The sequence below is a fragment of the Zalophus californianus genome, chromosome 12 (genome assembly GCF_009762305.2).
Source record: "Zalophus californianus isolate mZalCal1 chromosome 12, mZalCal1.pri.v2, whole genome shotgun sequence".
NCBI lineage: Eukaryota > Metazoa > Chordata > Mammalia > Carnivora > Otariidae > Zalophus > Zalophus californianus.
Window position 1 is genome coordinate 98,015,702 of NC_045606.1, and position 26,531 is coordinate 98,042,232.

Below are 26,531 nucleotides of genomic sequence, written 5' to 3' on the forward strand. Positions count from 1 at the left end.
GATGAATTCACCAAAATTACAAAATCTATTTGCCAAAATCTTATTTTAAAGATTATTCTTATTTAAAGACAATAAATAACTGAGAATCTATGCTCTATGAGGTCAGAAATTTTGATTTGGATATAGCCTTAGTGTCTAGGACGTTGCATGGTGCATAGTATTAAGTAAATGAATGAAAGAACTCAATATAGGCTCTTTTGCTATATTCATGGGATGATTTAGTTCATAACTATATTCCTCATGAATATGTTCTTCATGAATATATTCATTAAAAGATTAAACCCGTGACCCTTAGCTTTTGATAAACTGAACAATCGTTAAGATACTACTAATATATTCACATTTATTGAATATATTTAACATAAATATATTCATGAATATATTCATAAGAATAACATAGTCATAATCATAGAATATATTGAAGAAGACTATTTCTTAACACAATTACCTGATAAATTGGTAAATTTGATTAATTTGGTGAATTAGTCATTTCACTAATTGATTCTCTTGATAATTATTTTTGAAGAGCTGGTTTCTAGTGAATTGACCGAGAGTTCCTTCTCTTGGCTCTGACCTGTGTGATCATTGGCAGCTTGGCTACTGGCATTTGGAGTTCACCACCCTCTAAACCTGCAGACACAGATGTCCTCCCATGAAATCTCTGTTGAAGGAAGGACAGGACCCCTTCTTTCAAAGGAAGAGAGGTTAGAGGCCAAAATCTCCTTTAGAGCCACTTCAAAGTCTACCAAGAACTACTTAATCAGCTAATGCTGGCTTACTGTTTCACCTTCTTCTTCCTGAAATCTGTGCCTTCTTATTCCTCCCAGTTTTTCAGAGACTGTGGCTTTACTTTGGGTCTTTGTGAGTGGGTGTGAATACTTAGTGCACTTGTTAAAAATTAGCTAGATACAAGGGGGCACTGGCTTCAGCTTTTACTCTTAGAATATATTCTCTAGAGAGATTAGAGTATGTAGAATACATACTAGACATCTATTGATATATAATATGGATATTATATATTCTATATAAATCAGTTACCAGCCACATGAATTACCTTTCTCAAGTGAGGTATGCTTTTTCAAATGTATAACCCTGGCCACCAAAGGTCTTGACCTGTCATGGAGAACCACTCCCGTTGTGAGCCATGGTTTCTTTTTTCTTTTTTTCTTGTTGCAGAGATTTTTTTTTAATTTTTTTATTGTTATGTTAATCACCATACATCATTAGTTCTTGATGTAGTGTTCCATGATTCATTGTTTGTGCATAATACCCAGTGCTCCACGCAGACTGTGTCCTCTTCAATACCCATCACCAGGCTAACACATTCCCCCACCCTCCTCCCCTCTAGAACCCTCAGTTTGTTTTTCAGAGTCCATCGTCTCTAAAGTTTCGTCTCCCCCTCCGACTTACTCCCCTTCATTCTTCCCCTCCTGCTATCTTCTTCTTTTTCTTTTTTCTTAACATATGTTGCATTATTTGCTTCAGAAGTACAGATCTGTGATTCAACAGTCTGGCACAATTCACAGCACTCACCATAGCACATACCCTCCCCAATGTCTATCACCCAGCCACCCCATCCCTCCCACCCCCCACCACTCCAGCAACACTCAGTTTGTTTCCTGAGATTAAGAATTCCTCATATCAGTGAGGTCATATAATACATGTCTTTCTCTGATTGACTTATTTCACTCAGCCCAACACCCTCCAGTTCGATCCACATCATTGCAAATGGCAAGATCTCATTCCTTTTGATGGCTGCATAATATTCTATTGTGTACATATACCACATCTTCTTTATCCATTCATCTGTCGATGGACATCTTGGCTCTTTCCACAGTTTGGCTATTGTGGACATTGCTGCTATAAACATTGAGGTGTACGTACCCCTTCGGATCCCTACATTTGTATCTTTGGGGTAAATACCCAATAGTGCAATTGCTGGATCATACGGTAGCTCTATTTTCAACTGTTTGAGGAACCTCCATACTGTTTTCCAGAGTGGCTGCACCAGCTTGCATTCCCACCAACAGTGTAGGAGGGTTCCCCTTTCTCTACATCCCCGCCAACATCTGTCGTTTCCTGACTTGTTAATTTTAGCCATTCTGACGGGTGTGAGGTGGTATCTCATTGAGGTTTTGATTTGGATTTCCCTGATGCCGAGCGATGTTGAGCACTTTTTCATGTGTCTGTTGGCCATTTGGATGTCTTCTTTGGAAAAATGTCTGTTCATGTCTTCTGCCCATTTCTTGATTGGATTATTTGTTCTTTGGGTGTTGAGTTTCATGAGTTCTTTATAGATTTTGGATACTAGCCCTTTATCTGATATGTCATTTGCAAGTATTTTCTCCCATTCTGTTGGTTGTCTTTTGGTTTTGTGGACTGTTTCTTTTGCTGTGCAAACGCTTTTTATCTTGATGAGGTCCCAATAGTTCATTTTCGCCCTTGCTTCCCTTGCCTTTGACGATGTTTCTAGGAAGAAGTTGCTGAGGCTGAGGTCGAAGAGCTTGCTGCCTGTGTTCTCCTTTAGGATGTTGATGGACTCCTTTCTCACGTTTAGATCTTTCAACCATTTGGAGTCTTTTTTTGTGTGTGGTGTAAGGAACTGGTCCAATTTCATTCTTCTGCATGTGGCTGTCCAATTTTCCCAACACCATTTGTTGAAGAGACTGTCTTTTTTCCATTGGACATTCTTTCCTGCTTTGTCGAAAATTAGTTGACCATAGGGTTGAGGGTTCATTTCTGGGCTCTCGATTCTGTTCCACTGATCTATGTGTCTGTTTTTGTGCCAGTACCATACTGTCTTGATGATGACAGCTTTGTAATAGAGGTGGAAGTCCGGAATTGTGATGCCGCCAGCTTTGTTTTTCTTTTTCAAGATTCCTCTGGCTATTCGGGGTCTTTTCTGGTTCCATACAAATTTTAGGATTATTTGTTCCATTTCTTTGAAAAAAGTGGATGGTATTTTGATGGGGATTGCATTGAATGTGTAGATTGCTCTAGGTAGCAGTGACATCTTCATAATATTTGTTCTTCCAATCCATGAGCATGGAACGTTTTTCCATTTCTTTGTGTCTTCTTCAATTTCTTTCATGAGTATTTATAGTTTTCTGAGTACAGATCCTTTGCCTGTTTGGTTAAATTTTTTCCTAGGTATCTTATGGTTTTGGGTGCAGTTGTAAATGGGATCGACTCCTTGATTTGTCTCTCTTCTGTCTTGTTGTTGGTGTATAGGAATGCCACTGATTTCCGTGCATTGATTTTATATCCTGCTACTTTACTGAATTCCTGTATGAGTTCTAGCAGTTTTGGGGTGGAGTCTTTTGGGTTTTCCACATACAGTATCATATCATCTGCAAAGAGTGAGAGTTTGAGTTCCTCTTTGCCAATTTGGATGCCTTTGATTTCTTTTTGTTGTGTGATTGCTGTGGCTAGGACTTCTAATACTATGTTGAATAGCAGTGGTGATAGTGGACATCCCTGCTGTGTTCCTGACCTTAGGGGGGAAAGCTCTCAGCTTTTCCCCATTGAGAATGATATATGCTGTAGGTTTTTCATAGATGGCTTTTATGATATTGAGGTATGTACCCTCTATCCCTATACTCTGAAGAGTTTTGATCAAGAAAGGATGCTGTACTTTGTCAAATGCTTTTTCTGCATCTATTGAGAGGATCCTATGATTCTTGTTCTTTCTTTTGTTAATGTATTGTATCACGTTGATTGATTTGCGGATGTTGAGCCAGCCTTGCAGCCCAGGGATAAATCCCACTTGGTCATGGTGAATAATCCTTTTAATGTAGTGTTGGATCCTATTGGCTAGTATTTTGGTGCGAATTTTTGCATCCATGTTCATCAAGGATATTGGTCTGTAATTCTCCTTTTTGATGAGGTCTTTTTTCTGGTTTTGGCATCAAGGTAATGGTGGCCTCATAAAACGAGTTTGGAAGTTTTCCTTCCATTTCTATTTTTTGGAACAGTTTCAGGAGAACAGGTATTAATTCTTCTTGAAATGTCTGATAGAATTCCCCTGGGAAGCCATCTGGCCCTGGGCTTTTGTTTGTTGGGAGATTTTTGATGACGGCTTCAATTTCCTCAGTGGTTCTAGGTCTGTTCAGGTTTTCTATTTCTTCCTGGTTCAATTTTGGTAGTTGATACATCTCTAGGAATGCACCCATTTCTTCCAGGTTATCTAATTTGCTGGCATAGAGTTGCTCATAATATGTTCTTATAATTGTTTGTATTTCTTTGGTGTTCGTTGTGATCTCTCCTGTTTCATTCATGATTTTGTTGATTTGGGTGAACCATGGTTTCTGATGAAATTATTCTCTCTCAGATATTTGAGAGCAGAAAAAAGATTGAGAACCTTCCAACTAAACGGACGATGGTAGTAGTGAACATGCAAGATTTGAACATTAAGATATTTGAATCATCTGTTTATACCTTTCTATCTAAGAGATATGGACATGCTGAGCTCAAGAAAAATGGGAACAAAGGAAGCCTAAGAGAAAAATTTTAAATAAAGGGAATATGATAGATTACATACAACTTTGAGAGAAAGCAGAAGAAAAAAATTAAATATTTTTACATCAGAGATTTTCTTTGTTTTTGGTTTCTTTGGGTTTTTTTGCTCTATGAATTAAAACAGTTTATAGTCCCTGTTATTTGTGGGACATGAAAGGGCTGTAATTGTAGTTGACAAGTTAATTAAAGAAGGGAAAGCCTTTAAGTGTAGAAATGAAATGAAACATAATTTAAAAAGTATCATTATTTTTAAAGCTCTTGAAGTGTCCTGAAATCCCCCTCAGAATCTGTATGAAGTCTTTGCACAGCTTCTCATAGATCCCAGTAATGTCTTTTTTCTTATGCACCATAATTCATGCCAAATTAGTGGCATTGATAGCTATCAGATTTTTTAATTACTATTGTTTTAATATTCTGCAACTGTGTTCATACTTCATAAGTTTTTGATGGCTTCTTTACACATCTTTATAATGATACTAAGGATAAAAGTGGCTTCAGCATTTTCTACATTTTTAAGGTATTTCAATTAGGTTACACATTATATAGAATCATTTTCTTATTTTTTACTTTTATTGAAATATACTGTACATATAAGAAATGCACAGATCATGAATGAACAGCTCAGTGCATTTTTTTTAAAAAACTGAATACACTCCTATGTAACCAACTCAGATCAAGACCAACACCCAGATTGCTTCCAAATTTAGTAATTGATTTTAACAGAGGGTTGTCTGTCCAGTAACCAATGCTGAGCAATGTTCAATAAATAACTACTAAAAATATACAGTTGTGCTATAAGAAAGAAAATCTATGTATGGATTTCACTATTATCTTTAGCTAGTGCATGCCCTGTTAGTAAGAAAATGAGAAATGCTCATCTATATCATAGAATTTTAGTGCTATAAGGCATTTAATCTACCATAAATTCCCTAAGATAATTCCCTTTTTGGGATACCACTGAGTGACATCTTCCTAACCCATCATCAGTATTCTAGAGAATTTCTGCATTAAGGAATAAATACTCCTGCTAAAAACCTAACCTCTATCTTCAATTTTCCAGTACTTTCTGGGACTCCAACTTCTTATGTTAAATCACAGAAATGGCAAATATTTCTCTCTCAGATTTGAACTAGTAAAAGATCATAGTTCTTTCTATGGCACATGTTCTCCCTCCCAGGTTGGTCCTTTGTCCATTTACTCCAAGAGTCCATGAAGCTACCTGTAACTTCCCACCTTCTACCTGTAGTATAAAATTCTACTATCTAAAGTACAAAAATCGGATGACTATCTCCCTATTTTCAGCATGGATTCTTCTCTTTTTATCTCAGGCAAGTCTCTTTATCTACTTTGGGTACTCTATGACCATTGTGTTTAATGTTTAGAGTTATCCAGCAGAGCAAGTACAGATTTTTGGACTAAAATATGCAACTTACTTTTAGAAGTATGTATTTTATTTTATTTTTTTAAAGATTTTATTTATTTATTTGAGAGAGAGAGAATGAGAGATAGAGAGCACGGAGGGAAGAGGGTCAGAGGGAGAAGCAGACTCCCTGCTGAGCAGGGAGCCCGATGAGGGACTCGATCCCGGGACTCCGGGATCATGACCTGAGCCGAAGGCAGCCGCTTAACCAACTGAGCATGTATGTATTTTATTAATGTGCTCTATGTATCATCTTTATAGCATTGTTTGTTTTTCAAATAGATACATTATCACTGGTTTCTCTACTCCCTCTATATCCATGTATCCCTGAATGTATTTCAGTCTTAGTTTAAGTGTCTAGAGCTGAGAGGAATCACGTAATCCCCTGGTGTGAATCATTCATTTTACTGATAATTTCTGGGCCAGAGAGCTACAGTTATTTGCTCACGTAATAATAGTGTTTATGCTATCATGCTATCCAAATTCGAACCTGGCTCTCTTTTAATGCATCACACTGCACTAAAATCCTATGTATCTTGTAGCAGATAACACATATCTGTGCACACATATATACACGTGCCCACACACTGGTGTTATGTACATAATAGTCCCAAAAACATACTAAAAATTAAATCAGTGGCTTTAAAAAATTTATGCTTTGATAAAAATTTTATTTTTAACATATTAGTTTTAATTTTTAATCTTCTCTGATGCCTATTACATACACATTAAAATTCACAAAAAGGGATAAATTGAATAAATTCATAACCTAAATATATGTGAAATTTTAGTTATATAAATATTATTTTAATGCATTCACCTGTAGCACTTTCCCACTCCTATCTTGCCAGTAAGAATGAGAAAAATTACCAAAAGGCAGCTGACACTTAAAAAGGATTGTTGTTGAATTGAAAGTTGCAGAAGAGACTAGTTCATAAATATCTGGAGATGTGCCCTTCGTGGTTCAGTGCTCATTAGTAGTCCAGTTGGAGGAAACACCATTGCGCTGAAATGCACAGAGGCTGTCTCTCACGATAGGAATCATATAGTAAAACAAGTAGTAGAGAGGTTGGCAAAAAAATAACTCCTTGTAAAGGGTAGGGACTGCATTTTTGCCTGTGTCTATGACCGAGATACATTATCTAGTCTTTGAGTAAAGGATGGAAACTTATTCAGTGGCAAGTATAAAAACAGTTAAAGGGGGTTAATGCAGAATTACTTGACATGAGAAACTATGGTTTTATTATGCATTTTATGGTGCAATTTAAAAATAATGATTTATATTCAAATTATAAAGGATTGTTCCTGAACATAATATTTTATGATGTCTATTTCATGCCAGGACTCTGATCATGATTATTCTCTGAACTCAGGAATTTCTGAGCCTCTGTGTGGCTGGATAACCTCTCTAACTTAAAAGTGGTTCTCTCCCTGCAGTTATCCAGCATACACGGATACAAAAAGGCTTTATTTTAACAAAGCCACTTAAATTCACCATTCTGTTTGATTATTATAAAGCCAAGACATGGAAAAATATTTAGAAGGAAAGAGGGAATTTTATGATATATCTAGTTGTAGAGAAAACCAACCTTAAATTCTGGCAATGTTAATTTTAAGCTTTTTATTTGTTTTATTATCAAAATTTAGGGGAAAAATGAGAAAATGGATTCAGAGATTAACCTAAGCTAAATTGCCATTATTATCTTCATTCATGGCTTCCTATTATTCTCTCTCAGATATTCTTTTTACATTACTTCTATAATGCTGACATGACAGAATAGACAGTACTTAACCAATAGCATCATGTAGCAATATTTTCTCCTTAATGTGCACAAGGACAGGAACTGTATGCCTTTGATAATACCTCTCTAGCAGGGCTGTGCCACCCAGGAAGACAGGAATCAACAGACTTTGAAGAACATGTTACAGTGAGACTATGAAAACAAGAGGATGCCTACACTTGGGATTACCTCTTGTTTAACAAAGATCCCCAGCTGGGTACCAAAATCATCTCAGCTACGGTCTGCCTTCCCTACTTATTTCTTATTTATTTATTTTCCCTGTGCCATGCAACTCTACTTTATAAAATACAGGGAAACGATTCATAGAAATTTAAAAATATAAGTAAAGATATTTAAATCTCATTAGCTGGCACAATAAGGCAAACTTCTTGAGGCCAGGAATCATCATATTTATTAATTTTTTTATCAAGTACAGTGTTTCTGATAGGAATGCCCTTGGAAAAAGAATTGATTTGAATGTCCTTGCCATTTGGACAGTGTTAATTTCCTATAAACAAGGATGATTGTGTGCCTTTAGAGAAAATTGTAGGATATTTCACTTTATCTGAAACATATGCTGAACAAAGATAAAGGACTAAATAAAACTTAGTCAATTTAGATTTAAGAAATAAATTGTAATAATAATAATGAGAATAACTCATTTTCCCCAGGTGGTTTCGGAATCATTTCCCAACAACAACATCTATTTAAGACAAATACAAAACAGTGACTATAAACAATAATAATGAATATTTAAGTTTAAAACCAATTAACTGGCATATTTATTAAAAAAAAATAAGGAACAGAAGATATAACCAATAAGCCATTAAATGGAAAAAATGAAATGTAAGAAAAGTAATGAATCCGAAAAACATAAATGAATTGATAATATTTTCATTGCCCAGTAAAGTCAGTGATGCAATTCAAAGATGATGGATTATATAAACCAGGTTCTGAATCTGAAAGAGGAGGTAAACCCCTGAAATTATAAACAAATTTTGGATATATGAATAAAGATTTTTCTTAGGACAGGATTCATAATGTTCTTCAGATTTTCAGCATAGACTATTAACTCAGAATTCTCCTGTGTAGCCCAACTATTCAAGGACTGTCTTTCTTTCTTTGTGCTCCTCACCGGCCGTGCCCTCCTCAGCCCACCCCAGTTACAATTGAACTCCGTGACTCCCAAATCTAGTGTCCACTTCCTGTCGTCATTTCACTTGATAGCTCATAGGCATCCTCTCCTTGAAGCTTACCTTCTTCTTGAAACAGTCTCTCCCTTAACAGCACATTCTCCTGGTTTCTTTCCTATTTCACTGGCTACTCTTTCTTGGCCTCTCCTCTTTCCAACTTCTGAGTTTAGAGCACGCCAAGATTCACACTAAAGTCTCCTCTACATCTCCGTGTTCTCCCTAGGTAGGCTTATCCAGTCTCATGCCTTACGCTTGTGACATCAGATTTCTATGTCCAGACCTTACTTCTCTCTCAAGCTCCAGACACAGATATGCAAGTACTTGCCTGACTTCTCTATTTACATATCTAATGAATGTACCCAACATTGCCTCCCTTCCCCAGAATCCCATTATTTAAATGGCATTCATTTCCACTCAAATGCTTCAGTCACAAATCTTCATCTTTCTCAAACTTTCAATTAATGCGTAAGATCTGCCAGTGGTGTCTCCAAAATATATGACAAATCTAGCCACTTTTCTCCAGAGCTAACCTCTGTCCACATCTCCATCTCTTGTCCTAACTACTGTTAACAGTTTTCTAATAGGTCTCCCTGCTTCCACTCTTCCCTCCTTACATCCACTCACCTTACGGTAGTCAGAGTATATCCTTAAAATGGAAACAGCATCATGGCACTTTCCACATAAGACAGAACAAAGGTTTTCTGTCACACTTAATATTTAATGTTCTAATTACAGCTCATGAGGCCCTTACTTATCATACCTCTGCCTATCTGTTTGTTCTCATTTCCTCAATCCTGCCCTCTTAACCTCTGTACGCTAACCACTGTAGTCGTCTTAGCGTTTGGGACTCTAACACACCAAGCATGTTTTCCTTCGGGGCTTTTGCATGAAATCTCCATGTGACTGGCCTCTTGGCTTCAGGTTTCAGCTTTACTGTCCCCTCCTCAGAGGGTTTTCTCCTTGCCAAAATGTCTTATCAAGTCCTGCAGTCTCTCCATCATGACATCTGTTTTATTTCTGTTATAGTATTTATCATACCTGAAATTGTACTATAAATTGTTAGTTATTGCCTATGATCTGTCTCTGCACGCAAGAATGTAAGCTCCCTGAGGGCAGGACCTTGTCTGTCTTCTTCACTGTTAGACCCTGGTGCCTAAAACAATGCCATTCATGCAGCAGAAGAACTATAAATGAGTGAAAGAATGAACGTAACTCTTTGGAGTGGAACTCTAGGGGAGCTTGAGCTGGTAGGGGTAAATCTCCATGTTATTCTCCTTAAATTCTGAAAAGTTAGGCTGAGAAGACAAGACTGCCAAATATCCCCCCATCAAGGGAAATCAGAGAATTGAGGAGATGTTGATTGTTGCTGTTTGTCTCTTTTATACTTTTCTCCATTCTTCAACTATAGCATCAAAGTAATCTACAAGGTTTGCATTTTTTTAAAAGATTTGATTTATTTATTTGAGAGAGAGAATGAGATAGAGAGAGAGGGCATGAGACAGGGGAGGGTCAGAGGGAGAAGCAGACTCCCCGCTGAGCAGGGAGCCCGATGCGGGACTCGATCCCGGGACTCCAGGATCATGACCTGAGCTGAAGGCAGTCGCTTAACCAACTGAGCCACCCAGGCACCCCAAGGTTTGCATTTTTTATGGTAAAAATTAGAATAAAATACACCAGATATTAAGTGTGATGTCTCTTGGTGATATGAATCTTTTTTTCCCTCCAGTATAGTTTTTTGAGTTTCTGTGTTTTCTTCAGCACATCTTGTTTTATAGATGAAAACCATTTATAAAAACCCTTTATTTATAACTCCAAATTCATGTAAGGTGCCATTCCTCAATATTGTCTTGATGTGCCCTATGCAGATACACATACAACCCACAAAATGTGACATATGCCCTTTGTAAAACCTTGGATATACTTTCTCTTTATACATACATGTATTTGTCTTTGTACATGTATAACAAAAATAATAATGATAAAATAAAAACTGCTACTAGCTATTGATAGTATCAGGTGGCTCACACACACTATGGCTAATGAATTATTTATAACAACTCTCTGACATAGTACTACGTCTTCCTCTAAAAGTAAGGAAACCAAGTTGCAGAGAGGCTTAGTAATTGCCTCAAAATAAAATAGCTGGATTTTTCTACAGCAGAGACCCCTTCCAACTTACTTACCTCTGTATCTTCAATGCTAACGTAGTGCCTGGGAAATAGTAGGTACTGTATATGTTTATAGATGAATTGAACAGTGTAGTTAACATTCGAATCCATGTGTGAGTGACACCTAGACTCTTAAGTGTAGTATCACACTACATCTTTGGTCTTATCTCTGTGTGCACATTAATCAGAAATCTTATGACTTGAAACCCTCTTTGAAATTAGCAATAACTTCTTCAGTGCAACTTGTATTACATTTTATATTCAAGGCAGGATCAAATACTGAAATGAATGAATGAATGAATGGATCTTTCAGAATTAGTGCATAAACTAGAGTCCTGGATTGATAAGATTTTTTGAAGTTAGGTATTTACATAACCATATTCCTACTAAAGTTAACATTATTTGGAAGATTATCTCAAAAGAAACATGACCATAGAATAATCATAAAGCTTTGAATGAGAGATTTTGAAGTACAGTCGTATTTGAATTTTGTCTGGGAATCAGTAATGGTTAAGACAATTATTAGAGATTTTTATTTGAAAATGTAGTCCTGGGGTAGTTACCTAATTTTTCTAACATCCTAAAACATTGGCCTCTAAGTGCTTAACATATTAATACAGAGTCTAATTGGGTTTTATTTGTTTAATATCAAATAATGGCATGTTATACATCGGGTTTCTCATTGTTTGGTAATTCAGAAAACAAAGCAAAAAACAGGTCTCGAATAAAATTCAGTTGAATTTAAAAATGAGTATCACTATTACTTCAGTTCTTTTAAAAATGTTCTTCATATTTTTGAAGCAAAAATTACATGCAGTTGTTTTTTATTATTTATGGTAGTTATGTTCCCTATAGTCATTGCAAACACTGAATTAGTGAATACTGAACTATTGCTCCTACAAGAAATACAGGGTTATGTTCCTGCAAGCCTCTGGTCACAACATTGGCATCAACTGATCAGTATAGAATCTTGCTTTTTGTGTGTTTCTGTTTAAAGTTCTCTTGTTTAATACATATAATTGATTCATTAACATTGAACTCACAGCCCACAGTGTTATAACCTGTACCTGAAAGAAGCTTATTTAACATAAATCCTTTTTCTTCGTAAGACACATCACAGCATTCTTGAAATTAGGAACACTGAACAGCACTTCAGCACGGCATTCAGGGACCTTTTTATTTTTATTGATTGTGTAGTGATACAGCAATTCTATACATTACTCCCATGCTCATCATGATAAGTGTACCTTTTATCCTCATCACATATTTTACCATCAGGGGCCATTTTAAATAACAAAATCAACAAAAAATAACAAAAATGGGAGAAACATGGTATTAAATATGCAGTGGAAAGAACACTTGGTAACAGGATGAGAGCTGAAACAAGGAGGCAGAATGCTGCCTTTTTTTACTTCATCCGGGAACTTGTGCGAAATGGCTCAAATTTTCACCCAGTCTGTGCATGTTTGAGTCTGTGAATGATCGTGAAAATATATGTATTGGCTTGGGATTACAAATAAATATTAGCAAGTAGATGTTCTCACAAATACAGATTCCATGAATGAGAATCAGCTGTGTGTAAAATGCACAGATCTTAAATGTACAGTTGGGTGGATTCTGATAAATGCACATACGTAGCGCGCCCAACCTCCAGTCGAGATAGGAAACATGTTCATCACCTCAGAGAGTTTCCTTCTGCCACTCCCCTGTCGATTCCCACCTGCGCCTCTCTCTCTCGTAGGCAGCCCAACCACCTGGCCTGATTTCTATGTGTAGATTAGTTTTGCTTTTCAGGAATTTCATACATAAGGATTCATTCAGTTATTTTTTGTGTCTACGTGCTTTCAGGCAAAAAATGTTGTTTGTATCACTAGTTCATTCTTTTTTTAACACTTAGCAACATTTCTTTGTATGAATATACACTGTGTGGGTATACAGTTATTTTCAGTTTAGACCTGTAATAAATAAAGCTGCCAAAACATTCCTGTGCAAATATTTTTGCAACATGTATTTTGATTAGGGTGAGTAAATATTTGGGAGGGGAATTGTTGGGTGATAGGATTAACATATGTTTAACATTATTAAGGAAGAAACAAAACTGAGCTGCCAAAGAATTTTTCAAAGTGGTTATACAAGTTTACATCTCATTGACAGTGTATGAGTTCAGATTGATCCTGACTGTAGCTAGTTCTTTTAGTTTTGAGCCCCCGAAGTGGGTGGAAAATTGTACACCATTATGGTTTTAATTTCCCTGATGACTAGCAACACTAATAAAAAAAGTCATACAACATGCTTTCCTCTATGTATTTATCTATCTTAAAGATTCCATTCAAGTGGCTCTTTCAAGACAAAGACATGTTTTAAAGTGACTTTTTGTCTGTACCTGTAGAGGAAAGCATTTGGCAGTTTCTTCAGCTGACAAAAATTGAAGAATTTTTTGCCTGCCCAAGCACCTTATTACATGTTCTATGTGACCACAAGTGATCATATTTATAATGTGGTTTGTATTGGCACATAAAAGTGAGCAGGATTAAATGAGATCAAGTTCCTTATGATATGGAATTTATAGATAATATAAGAAATAGTGCATGGCATATTTATAAAGAGATATATTCTCCTTTTCCTTTTTATTACATGAATGGATAATTGATAACTTTTGAGGTCTGTCAATAGCACATCAGAACACTGTAACCGCCTAAAGATGGATTCATATCCTAGGAAACTTTTCTCTCAAGATTGAATACTGAGCAAAAGACTTGAAATTCCAGTCATTGTAATTTTATTTGAAGCATTTTCAAACAGATGTTGCATCTTGGTTTGCTACTGTATTTTAAATACTTTCTTTTTTTCAATATTCATTAAACTAGTCTCTTCTTCTTGTCTCTAATAAGAGAAACATCTGTTTCTTCTTGTTATATCAGTGCAACCACCTCAAGAGCTTTACTTTAAAAATAATACCATTAGAAAGACAGCATAGATAGAATATGCTTCATTAACATGCTACATTTGCATACAAAACAAGTTTTTCTAACAATGATACGGTAGAGAAATGTAAGTGAAAATATTATAAAACAATTTAGTTATGAAAAAAAAAATTAAGACCAGAAGCTGGAATATGGTTTCAAAGATGTTGGTTTTAGGTTAAAAACTTTCTTTGTAGAAATGTATGTTTCCTTTTAGAATATACAGTTGAAAAGTTTTGATTGTTATGATTTAATAACTGGAGTTATCTATTATAAAGTAATATCAAATAACCATTAAGTATAAAATTACATCAAAATGGTATATTTTTAAAACACAAATACTTTGGAAAATATGTACTTCAGGTTATATCAGTCTTCTCAAAATTAGTCACCATGGGAAGTTCTTGCTTGGAATTATATTTAATTTTTGGAAATACTTCATATTCAACGAACCATTATCATTTTTTTCAGAACCATATGCATTGAATAATCTAGTTAAAACACACACACGCACACAATTTAGGGAGGAGAAAGCCGACCTTAACTATGAAAGAATAAGACTGATTTATTGTATAGCTCAAAGTTGGCTTAAATTAGCTTAAAAATTGTTGACCTTGATATTAACAAGAAATATAATCAGCTACCCTGCCAAATTCCCAAATTCCTCACCACTGATATTGCATGATTGGATTTATAAGGGGGAGAAGGATATTTGTTCATAAACAAAACCAATTTTTAATCATGTTATAATAGTTAATGCTTACAGAATTAAACGACAATCCAAGTTGATATTTAGAGAGCTGGGCTCACTGACGGAATAAGAAACAGGAGTTACTTACTGGGTGCTGCCTGTGTGTCAAGCACTTCTCTAAATGATAACGTATTTACACATAACCGTCACAAGAACCCTATGAGGTAGATACTTTTATTAGTCCCATTTAATAGGTAAGAGAACTGACACAGGCTAAATTGCTGAAGGTCTGGCATTTGGTGAGCAGAAATGAGGTTGTACCCCGATGGTCTGACTTCCGAATCCCTGCTCTGTCCGTTGTGCTATCTGCCCCTCTGAGGGTGAGTCTGTAAGTCAGACACTCGGGCTCTAAACCCTTTCTCGGGCTCATAGAGGGCATGGTACATGTGTGCCTGAGCAGAATATGACCCCAAATACAGGGTGAAAAAATACATTTTTTCAGCAAGATAATTAAGAGTTCCTTTTAACTAACTTGCGTGTAAAAACTTTTAGTTCTGTAAGTAAATATATGTATAATATTCACATAATTGCTATGTGTTTTTAAAATTACATACATATATAATTTGGGAAGTTTATTTTCCACTGTCACTTTTTGGAAATAATTTTGTTCTAATTTCTTCACATGCAGCTTTAGCACTTGTGTCTTTGTCATAACTGTGAGTCATCTCACACATTTTTTCAGAACAAATCATCATCACCTCTAAGTTGTTTGTACACAGGAATTTTTTTTCACATCTGATGTTGTCACTGGACACTGGACATTATTTTTCTAAGCTTCAAGTGCCCATAAGCATAATGCTAGGACACACTTATTTTCAGTTGTCTCGTATGTGTATATTTGTGATTCCATGTTTTAAGATTTACTTTATTACTGTCTTGTTTAGAGAGCTTACTTATAACTACACCAACATTTGTAATTGTAACTCCCCCAAAAAATAATTTTAAGTCTTAGCTTCCCTTTCTATAAAATGAGACTAATCAAAACTTAAAAAAAAATTTTTTGACATGATATTGATATAAATATGCTGCTTCCTGGGTGCCAGATGCTGTTTTAACGCTATAGAAATACTAATTAGTCTACTCCTCAAAACCGGTCTATGAAGTGGACAGTGTTATTTTCATTTTAGAGAAGAGAAGCCTGAGGCGCAGAGCGGTTAAGTAGAGCCCAGCTTGGCAAGGGGGAGGGCAAAGGGGCGCAGCCTGACTCCGGAGCCCGTCGCCCTCATCCTCACGCTGTTCTCTGTCCTGCTGTCTTGCCACTCACTGTCGGGGAGAGTCAACACACGAACATACGCAGTGTGCGTACACAGTGCTGCACACAGATGAGGATCTCAGGAAGTGCTAGCCCTGTGACACATGGGGGGCTTTTCTAAGTATCAGTAACTAGCATCCTTCTTTTTTGGTCTGGTACCGAACCACTGTGCATCCACCAGGACCCCCTGCTTCTGGGAGCTGATGAGTCTTTCTGTTTCCTGGGATATTCATTGACTCTAGAACAGTGAGTGGAGTAACACCATGTCTTTAAGAGCAGATGAAAAGTGCTGCTTTCATCCTGTTTGTTAACGTGTTCTTTGTTATTTATGACTCACAATTTTTTTCTCTTAAAATGGATTTTATCCATTTATTTGAGAGAGATTGAGCGAGTGAGCAAGCGAAAGAACACAGGGAGGGGCAGAGGGAGAGGGAAAAGCAGGCTCCCTGCTGAGCAGGGTTCCCACTCTGGGCTCCATCCCTGCATCCTGGGATCCATGACCTGAGCCAAAGGCAGATGCTTAACCAACTGAGCCACCCCTGTGACTCACAAATTTCTAATAAAACTTGAGATGATGATACTTTTTTTCCTGAATAAATGTGTTAATACTTATATAAGTACCTATCTTATAGCAACAGTCTGATCAACTGTGGTAGTCTGAGTGAATTTTAAATAATGAATTCCAAAAGCTCGTAAATTTAATTAATGTTCGATTTCATATGAATTAAAATTTGCTAAACAAAATTGTTACTTTTTTAAAAAACACTGTAAAGATGCTATTCCTTATAGCTTTTCTGAAACAAAACTAAATCTGTACCATACCCTCCAAGTAACAGATGGTCCAGGGAATGATAAAGGCAAAACAGATTTGGAACAAGTTTCCAGGAGAAGCCACATATATATATTTTTATAATTTTAGTCCTTATGTAAAAAAAGTGAATACAAAGTTCTGTTTGCTCAGTTTCACAAAGTATGAGAATGATTTATACGAATACTCATGGGCTTATTCTAATGTGCCTTAGAGAAAATGCTTGATCTTGATTCTCATACTTTTAATATAAAATTTAATTTTAATTACAATTGTGAGGGAAAACCATCGATGTAAGAAAATATAAAAGACATATAGCATGGAGGAGATTCCAATACCACAAAAATCTGATGGTGCAAATGCTGAAAATTAGCAAATGAAACTGGATGGTGTGTCAGTTATTTACCATCCTAATGCTGTGTGAGACAAGGACATCCCAGAATTTGAGCTCTGTCCAGGTGTGGTGGCAGTGGAAATATGTGTGTGTGTGTGTGTGTATGAGTGTACATGTGCACATGCACATAGTGTAAGCAAATTCTGATCATGGATGCATAGAGGTTATATAACATTTTTGTTGTTTTGTTTGTTTTTGTTTCTTGTTTGTAAGAATTGAGACTCTGCAACCAGATATATCTGTGTTTCAGTTCTGTCTTCTGCCATTTACTTTGCGATGCTTAAACTTTATTAGATTCAGTTTTCTCACCTATTTACTTGAGGCAATAATTCCTAAAACATTTAGTGTGAATCAAATGCAAGGACTTATCAGAGTGAGTAGCGTATTGAGCTTAGAACACTGTATCTTTAAATATACCCATATACAGAGCTAATGCAGTTAGATTCTGCTCTGGAAGAAGACCTCAGGCTATTATTTTTTATAACATGTGGATGAAGAAAATTTTTTAAAAGTAGCATATTTTCTTTTGAGCAAGTGGATCATTCTTTCCCCAATTGAAGAACTGAACTTCATTGTATATGGGAGCCTATTCGTATCATAGATTACTAAGGCATACCTCTTGAAGATTAAAAGTACAAAATAATTGGAATTAAAATCAATAGAAATCACAGTTTAAGCACAGATGCAACAGTGGTTGCTATCAACAAGCCTGCTTTTATCTGAGTTTTAATTTAGTAATTAAATTTCTTGAAAAGATTAACCTTTTTATTTTTATCTGATTGGAATAATAGACCTTTTTGCTATGAACAATTAAGCTGATGATGTTTGTAAGTTAATTGTATGATGGAGAAATGTTCACAGGAATTTTTAGAAAGGCATTCTGGTCTACTGTTTAGAACTGAAAGGTTTGTCAGCTGATGGTATTTTATAAGTGACCTTTACTGGATGCGTGATTATTTAGAATTAAATTTTGAGACTGAACATTTGTAACATTGATGTCCTTGGGATCCATGCCCCAAAATTGCATTTCAAAGCAGGGCTCATCACATTATAAAGGCAAAACCCAAAACCATGTACTTCTGTGCTTAATCAACACTAAACCCAGTTTTGTACTCTACAGAAAAATGTTATGGTGAAATACAGTCTTCTGTGCCTCTGTTCTGTGGGAGAACCCTGATATAACCTACTTGAGAAGGAAATATTTCAGTAAACACTACTGCTTGTCTGACAGCTAACTGATTTTAATTTTAGAATAAGACTTTACATAGCAATTTCACAGTACAAAATTGTGCATATGTATTATACATTTTGTAACTTGGAGGTTATTCAGTATTAATTACTTTAGAGCGGGGGTTTTCTCTTTTCCTCCATTGAAATAAAATGTGCTGAATATGTATTTCTAAATTAAAATCTGAAAATCCTAAAAAAAAATCTGAGGTGTGGTTATTTGTAATGCTTTTTACCAGTGTAATACCAGTAAATATTACATATATGTGACAATCTTATAAGCTCCAACAGGCTTTAATTTTTTTCATTAAAATCATATTTCTGTTTAATACTTTCAGCGAACCGAAAGTTTATGCTTTTTCTGCAAAGGACCACACGGTAAATTGTTTAGGCTTTGTGAGTGACAAGAAGTCTCTGTAGCAACTGCTTGACTCTGGCTTTGTAGAGCAAGACAGTATGTAAGCAAATGAGTGTGGCTGTATTCCAACACAACTTTATATGGGCACTAAAATTTCAATTTTATACAATTTTCATATGTTGTTATTATTGTTGTTGTTATTATTATTATGTGTTTTCAGCTATTTAAAGATGTGAGAACTACTTTTAGCTCTCAGGCCATACAGGAACAGACAACAGCAGGCCAGGTTTGGCCTATAAACTGATTTGCAAACCTCTGATCAGAGGCTTGGAGCTGTCATCTGTGCTTCATTGACTTGCTCTGATTTCATTTGTAGCTACCTTTACTTGCGAGGCTTCTCTTTTCTTTTGTGAATCTGAAGTGTATCTTCAAGTAACTTCTTCCTGTGAATTCTAAATTATTCTATCTGGCCTGGGACAAAATCCCTTCCCTTTGCCATAACAAGGCCTTTGTAAGTTCAAAGAAAGCCACTCTGACCCTCTTAGACTTCTCTCTCTCTGCCTCTCTCTTAGTGTTTCTTAAACTCTTTCCAGATGCTTATGTTCAGTTGCTGATCTCCTTTGTTTGGTCCTTAGTTTTCTATTCTTTACAAAATGAGCACAAACTAAACAAAAACTTTAAGTTATTATCTGTCTAATGGAGAGTTTAAAATAATTTTTAATTCCGAAGATCTTTGTACTAAGCCACAGTGAAATGTGGTTGTTAGGAGTGGGAGCTGTTGATTTATTTTTGTTGGTTTGTGTGTTTAAATATAACCTAATTCATTATAAAGATACCTTATTTATAAATGATCAGATAACCCTGGTATTATTTCCTATGGTTATGAGTGGTTAATTAGCACATAGTTTTTAGTTCTTAATTTCTACAAACTGTATATACTTGCCAGACATGGTTATTGAGAGAAAATAATAGTACAAAAAAAGTTCTTAAAAACAGAGAGAGATGTTAGATAAAAGTCATAAATCCATTTTGTTATCAGAGAGTGGCTTCTAATAAACCTAATCATAAAATAAGTAATTAAATTAAAATAGTTCATCATCACCTCCCAAACAGCTTTATTCACTCCATTAATTTTCCCAGGTATGCCAATGGCACATTAATGACTATTCCCCTCCTTTATTGGGTTCTGTTATGCCTTATCTGTCAAATGGAGGCTAGAACCACTTCTGATATTAAAGAAACATGATATCAATTGCAGGTAGTACTGAATTTTTCTAGATGAAAATATGCTAATCTTTACCAACAAATTTCTGACCTTGTTGGTACTGAAAATTGTTTTAAACTGTACCATCTTTAGAAAAATAAATTGACTTTTTTTACTTAACAGGTTCTGGGTTGAATGATGGACAGTGGCATGAGGTTCGTTTCCTGGCTAAGGAAAATTTTGCCATTCTCACCATCGATGGAGACGAGGCTTCAGCTGTTCGAACTAATAGTCCTCTTCAAGTTAAAACTGGCGAGAAGTACTTTTTTGGAGGTAAGACTACCGTTTTTTATTGGTTAACTAGTACATTGTTAGAAACAGTTTCAGTCAAGTTTGATTATTAAGTATTTATATTTGATTCAGTAGACTCAGCAGATCTCAGGGAAAACACCAAACTCTTATTCCATGAGCTAAAAAAGAGTGGCAAATTTATGCTTCTTCATGATAAAGTATTCTTATAATATCACCATATTCTTCTAGTTTAATTCAAATATTCAAAGTATAAAGCATGAGATTCTGAATCCATTGATTCTCATAATACTATCCTCAAGAGTCAGATCCTTGGGTCACCTATTGCTGTGTAATTAATTACTCCAAACCTTAGTGGCTTAGAACAACAAACATTGCCTCACAGTTATTCTAGTCCTGGTTTTTTTTCTTGAGTAGGGTCCCCACCGAACTTGGGGCTTGAACTCACCCAACTTGGGGCTTGCACTCACAACCCCGAGATCAGGAGTCACATGCTCCACCGTCTGAGCCAGCCAGGCCTCCCTGTCTCACAGTTATTCTAGATCATGAATTCAGGAGTAGTGTAGCTGGCTGATTCTGACTCAAGGTCCCTCATGAGGTCCCTCATGAGGTTGTTCTACCCAAGCACTTGACTGTGACTGCATTATCTGCAGCCTTCACTGGGCTGCACGTATGTTTCTGGGAAGGTGCACTCGCTAGGTTGAACGTTGCTGCTGGTTGTTGTCTGGGGTGCCTCGATTCTCCTCCATGTGGCTCTGGTTTTCCAGGCCTGTCTTCTTCACACCGCCTCTCTCATGGGTGATCAGGCTGAGAGAGATCAGGGGAGAGGAGCAGAGAGGGGGGGAAACCAGTAAACGAGAGAGAAAGTTTCCACGATGGAAGCTGAAGCTTTTTTACAATCTAGTCTTGGAAGTGACATCCCATCACTTCAGTTATACACAGTTTGGTAGAATCGAGTCACTAAATCCAGACCACACTTAAAAGAAAGGGATTACATGAGGAGACTTGCATGGAGAAAATCTTCGAGGCTACATACCACAGGTTGCCTTACAGGAAAGCCATCTTATCACACGTCTTAGTTCTTAAGAAAAAATAAGTGAAAAAGAAGGTTCTCTTCAAACAATAAATTCTACTATATGTGAAAAAGTGTTCTATCATGGATCTGGGCATATTTTTTTAATTTGAAAAATGTATCCTGCCAGAATTTTTTTATCGCTAATGAAATATAGGGACAGTTTTTTATTAAAGTGCTAGGTTTGTTTAAATCAGTATATCTTTCACTAGATTATCGAATTCTTCATCCAAAATCACACAATATGAGATCTAAAAAATATATTGTACTCTTAGGAAAGGCTTTGTTAAACTTTAAAAAACATATGTGTACATATATCTGCTTCTCAAAATATGTGCATTAATATTCACACTTAACTTGCTTATTTAAGTGTTTATATATCAGTATATTTATATATATTTCTAATTATTAGAATAAGCCTGTTTGAGAGCAGTCATCTTGTATATCTTGCTCCCTGCTGTATCCTCCTTGGTCTTAGAAAAATTCCTGGAATATAGATGACCAAGAAATATGAATGAATTAGTAAATTTAGAAAAGCAAGCAAGGCCAAGCATTTTACTCCCAGTTGTTTAAAAGGAGAAATATGAAGCCCACAGAGCTTCACTGACTTGTCATTGAGTTTGTGGGCAGCACCTGAACTCAAGACCTGTGACTCTTGTGTGCCAGGGTGTTTCTCACTATGCATCATGCTATGATGCGTGACAACTGAGACAAAAGACCTGGGCTAGACCTCTCTGTCTTGAACCTTACATTGTGTTCATTGGAAGTTAAAAACTACATGTTTCTAAAAAGGCTCTCAATAAATATTTGATGAGTTGGGTGAAAGTCAGCCAAGATGTGTTCTAAGTGAATAAACTGGGGCTTATTGATGTGAAAGTAACCCAGTAACCCAACTGGTTTTCCTGCAAAAATATATTTAATATGATGGGCTTTTGGCCAACAGTTTTCATTGCTGTCATAGAAAATGGATCACAGTAGTCAGTTGGAAAGCTATTGATAATAGCTACCCATCCAAATGGCAGTGGAATATCTTTGGCCATCGATGAGCATGCTGAATGCCTAAGGCGAGTTTTGGTCTATTTCCATCTATATGGGTAGCCTCATAGCTATAACCAGCAAATTTAAGGCACAGAGTTAATGGGATATGAAGTCTTCATAGTGTGCTATTTGCTATTGTTTTACAGATTTTGGTTTTCAAACCCAGTGGCTAGAGCATATTTTCTCCCTCTTGGGTCTTTGGTCTGCCATTGGGAAATGCTGTCAGCAGATGATCAGGATCCTTCTTTGGTTTTATCTTCATTAGCTGAATCCTTGGAATATATGAGAATCACCAGGGGAACTTGTTACATTTCAGAATCCTCAGCCCCCACTCCTAGAACTCAATGCAGAATGCTGGGAAAAGAAAGAACTCTAAGCTTCAAGTTATTCTGGCACAAATGATCTGAGGAAAGAATTATAGATTAACCTTAGCCAATTTGCATGCACATCTTTCAGATTCTTCTGAAAGATGTCAGTCACCGAAAAGTGAGATAAGTGAGAATTAGCTACTGTCTTGTAGCTTAGCCACGAAGCTTACGAAGCTTTGCTGCCCACAAACTCAATTAGCTATTGAGAATTAGCTACTGTCTTGTAGCTTAGCCACGAAGCTTACGAAGCTTTGCTGCCCACAAACTCAAACCTTAGCCAATTTGCATGCACATCTTTCAGATTCTTCTGAAAGATGTCAGTCACCGAAAAGTGAGATAAGTGAGAATTAGCTACTGTCTTGTAGCTTAGCCACGAAGCAGTAAAAGGAAATCATAGGCCAATGTCTGGTGCTCATACAGACATTTATTAAATGAACATTTTTATTAGCAAGTAGGCACAATGCAGTTAATACAAACTCTTCTGTAAGCTCAGTGAAGTCCTAGCTCTCTGACTTGCTGTACCTTGCATAAAATGTTCTCTTTGGGCAGCTTTCGCAGTATTTTAGAAGCAGGATTCAGCTACACTCAGCCAGTGCCAAGCAACAGAAAGTCTCCCAAGCTGATGGCTGGCACAGGATCACTAAGTGATCAAGATTCCAGAACGATGTCCAAGGCTTCAGGTCACCGGCCTCACTTGTCTTATCCTGTCTACGCACAGGCTGTGAGTGTCTCTAAAAGATGTTTTATCAAACTACATATTCTTAATATCTTTAATTTCACCACTGAGATATCTTTCCTAACATTTATCTAACATTTATGCTGATAAACAAAGCACTCATTTCACCAAAGAAAACCCAGTTTGGCATTTAGTAAGTTGATTAGAGGAACAGAGAGCAGAAATCCAGTAGCCTCCTCTGCAATGGCTGCTCGTGACCACCTCTGGCATGCGGCTTTCAGAGTAGAATGCTAGCTGTCTCTAAATTGTAAATTAAACACACACACACACACACACACACGCTTCCTATTGTCTGTGCTGAAAAATTTAAAGTTAGTTGTAGATGTTGTAATAAAAACATCTTAAGAAACATTAGTAGAGTAGAAAGAAAATTGACTTGTCCTAAAATATGACTTTGAAAAACACACTCCTGGCTTGGGATCGTGGCTTCACTTGTTGATAGATCATTTTAATAATTTATCTTCTTCATCCATTGAAAGGCAGTAGAATTTTAAATAATGGTTGTAAACACTGCCAGCATAACCTGTTAAACCCAGGGTCTGATTCCAGGGTATGCTAAGTGCTGACTCCCTTTCCAATCCACATGGAGTCTTTATTTAACTCATCAAGGAAGATGTAAGATTTCAGACCATGTGCTCCTCTAAAGTATCTGACCAACTTCTCCACTAATGAAAGCATTCCTTCCTCCTTGGTAAAAAATAAATTGTTTTCTTACTAGGTGAAAGCCTTAACTAAAGGCTTGCTGGCCTCGTGTACTCAATTACAGACTTCTGAACGTGTACACACTTTGTTTTTTTTTGAAGTGAAGTCCCAGCCATGTAGCTCCTATTCTTTCCTGCTCTTTCCTACCAGCGTGGAGATTATCTCTCCATGCTTGCACCCTGCTAATCCCAGAAAAAGTCTTAGTTCTCCTCTGGAACACTCGTGATCAGATGTTTAAGCACCAAGAATTCTTTTATCTTGTTCTTTCTTGGGAATAAACAGAAAAAGAAAGAGATTATTTATTTGGGATGTTTCCTCAGGAAGAGTTATTTTGGTTGCTTTAATTTTTTTTTCCTCTACCACCCAACTGGAATTACTTTTGATAAGACTGTTAATTTTAATAATCAAAGTAAATTTATTTATTGGCTGTTTACCTGGTAATAGACTTTCTGATACAGGCCAGAGCCCATGGTCATGAGAGAACAGAAGGATTTGTAAATTTCTTAACTTTTTCAGGGATGGTATTTTTTTATTATTATTACCCTGTTGCTTTCATTTGAAAGGAAAAGGAGCTGTGGGCTGAAGAGAAGAGCTAAGAAAGTTCCAGAGCCAGGCTTCCTGGAAGGGGGTGGCTGCTCTCAAGAAGGACTTTCCTTCCAAACATATTTTGGTGGTTTTATCTCATTTATATACAAAGAGATTATAGAGCCCCTAGTATAACCCAGGTTTTATGCTAGACACTGGCCATATACCATGACAAAAAAGAAGACATAATCTGTGTCCCTCGTGGAATTTATTGTTTTTGCTTTCACAGCAATATTGGTCTCACCTTTATAAAGCTGTCATTTTATATTATTTGCATGATTCTCTTACTAATTTTATAGCTACTCTGAGCTCCATCTGGGGAAACCTCTGTTCTGCGCATAAGACCTTTCAGCCAGTTGGATGAGGCTCACATTGTCAAGGATAGTCTCCTTTACTTAAAGTTGGTTGATTGAGACGTTATCCATATCTGCAAAATACCTGCACAGCAACACCTAGAGTCATGTTTGATTGAATAACTGGGCACTATAGCCTATCCAAGTTGACACACAGAATTACCCATTGTAGGGTTTTATATATCCTGGATTCGAGACATCACATAAAATTATAATCAGACATCTGGTTTAATGTACAGATGAAGTAATACCAGAAACTACTTTTACAGTTTCCTAATTACAATTTCCAAGCCTTCTGCATGCTTATTTTATAATTTCTAATGTTACTTCCTTTATTCCCTCTCTCTCTTTTCAATACCTTTACTAAGATAAAACTTACAAATGCTACAATCACCTATTTCAAGTGTACAGTTCAGTGAGTTTTAGTAAATGTATACAGTGCTGCAGCCATCACCAGCCTCCAGCTCTAAGATCATCCCTTTAACTCCCCAAATCCCCTCCTACCCCTCCTGCTTCACCCAACAACCACCCATGGGGTTGCTTCTGCCCCTGTGTTTCTATTTCTAGACCCTTCCATTTTTTGTGGATTTGCAGTTTGTTTTTTGACTTTTCATGTAGTCCTCCTTAGAGACTTGGCCCAGGTCTCACCTTCTCCAGGGGGACCACTGGGTCCTTGCCCCCGACTCCAGCACCACCCCTTCCCCACTCCCCACGCCCTTTCGAGTCCACTTTCTTCCCTCCCCTCCCACAGCACTTACTCATGCTCTGACATTTTACATCCTTCTTTATTTACTGTATGGATTGTTTCTTGCTGGAAGCAAAATGTAAGCACGAAGAGGCCAGGTTTTTATTTTTTGTTTTCTAATGTATCTCGAATATTTAGAAAAAAATGTCTGACACATAATAGGTTCTCAATGTCTATCTATTCATTGAATAAGTTAATCAGTGGTCCCTTATGGATATACTTAATGGTTACATGCACAAGGGGCTACAGGACTTTTTATTCCCACATAGATTGTCAGCTTCTGCCATATGCCCATCACCCCCAAAACATTTAGGTAAGGGATAGTGATTGCGCTAGCATACGATATTCCATTGTCATATTTGAGAGGTATAACTTCCCAGGGTCTTGAAGATAAAGTAATTTATTTATATCAGATGCAATTTTTTATCTAAGGGTATTACATGTACAACTAAAAAGTAGTAGAGACAGGATTTAGATAATTTTGTTTGGTGAATATTTACTAAAACCTGTCATTATTATTCATCCTAGAACAGTGAACAAGTTAGAAAGAATACTTGGCTCTCAAAAGGTTACATTCCAGTCAAAA

At 36.5% G+C, this 26,531-nt stretch overlaps 1 protein-coding gene across 2 annotated transcripts in view; it reads left to right on the plus strand.

Moving 5' to 3' along the window:
• Positions 1–26,531, plus strand: part of CNTNAP2 (contactin associated protein 2) — a 2,031,041-nt gene that overhangs the window by 1,098,021 nt on the left and 906,489 nt on the right. For both annotated transcript variants that reach the window (XM_027574309.2, XM_027574310.1), the window contains exon 9: positions 20,221–20,370. In XM_027574309.2, coding sequence (XP_027430110.1) covers positions 20,221–20,370 — 150 coding nt within the window. The remainder of the gene's footprint in view (positions 1–20,220; positions 20,371–26,531) is intronic.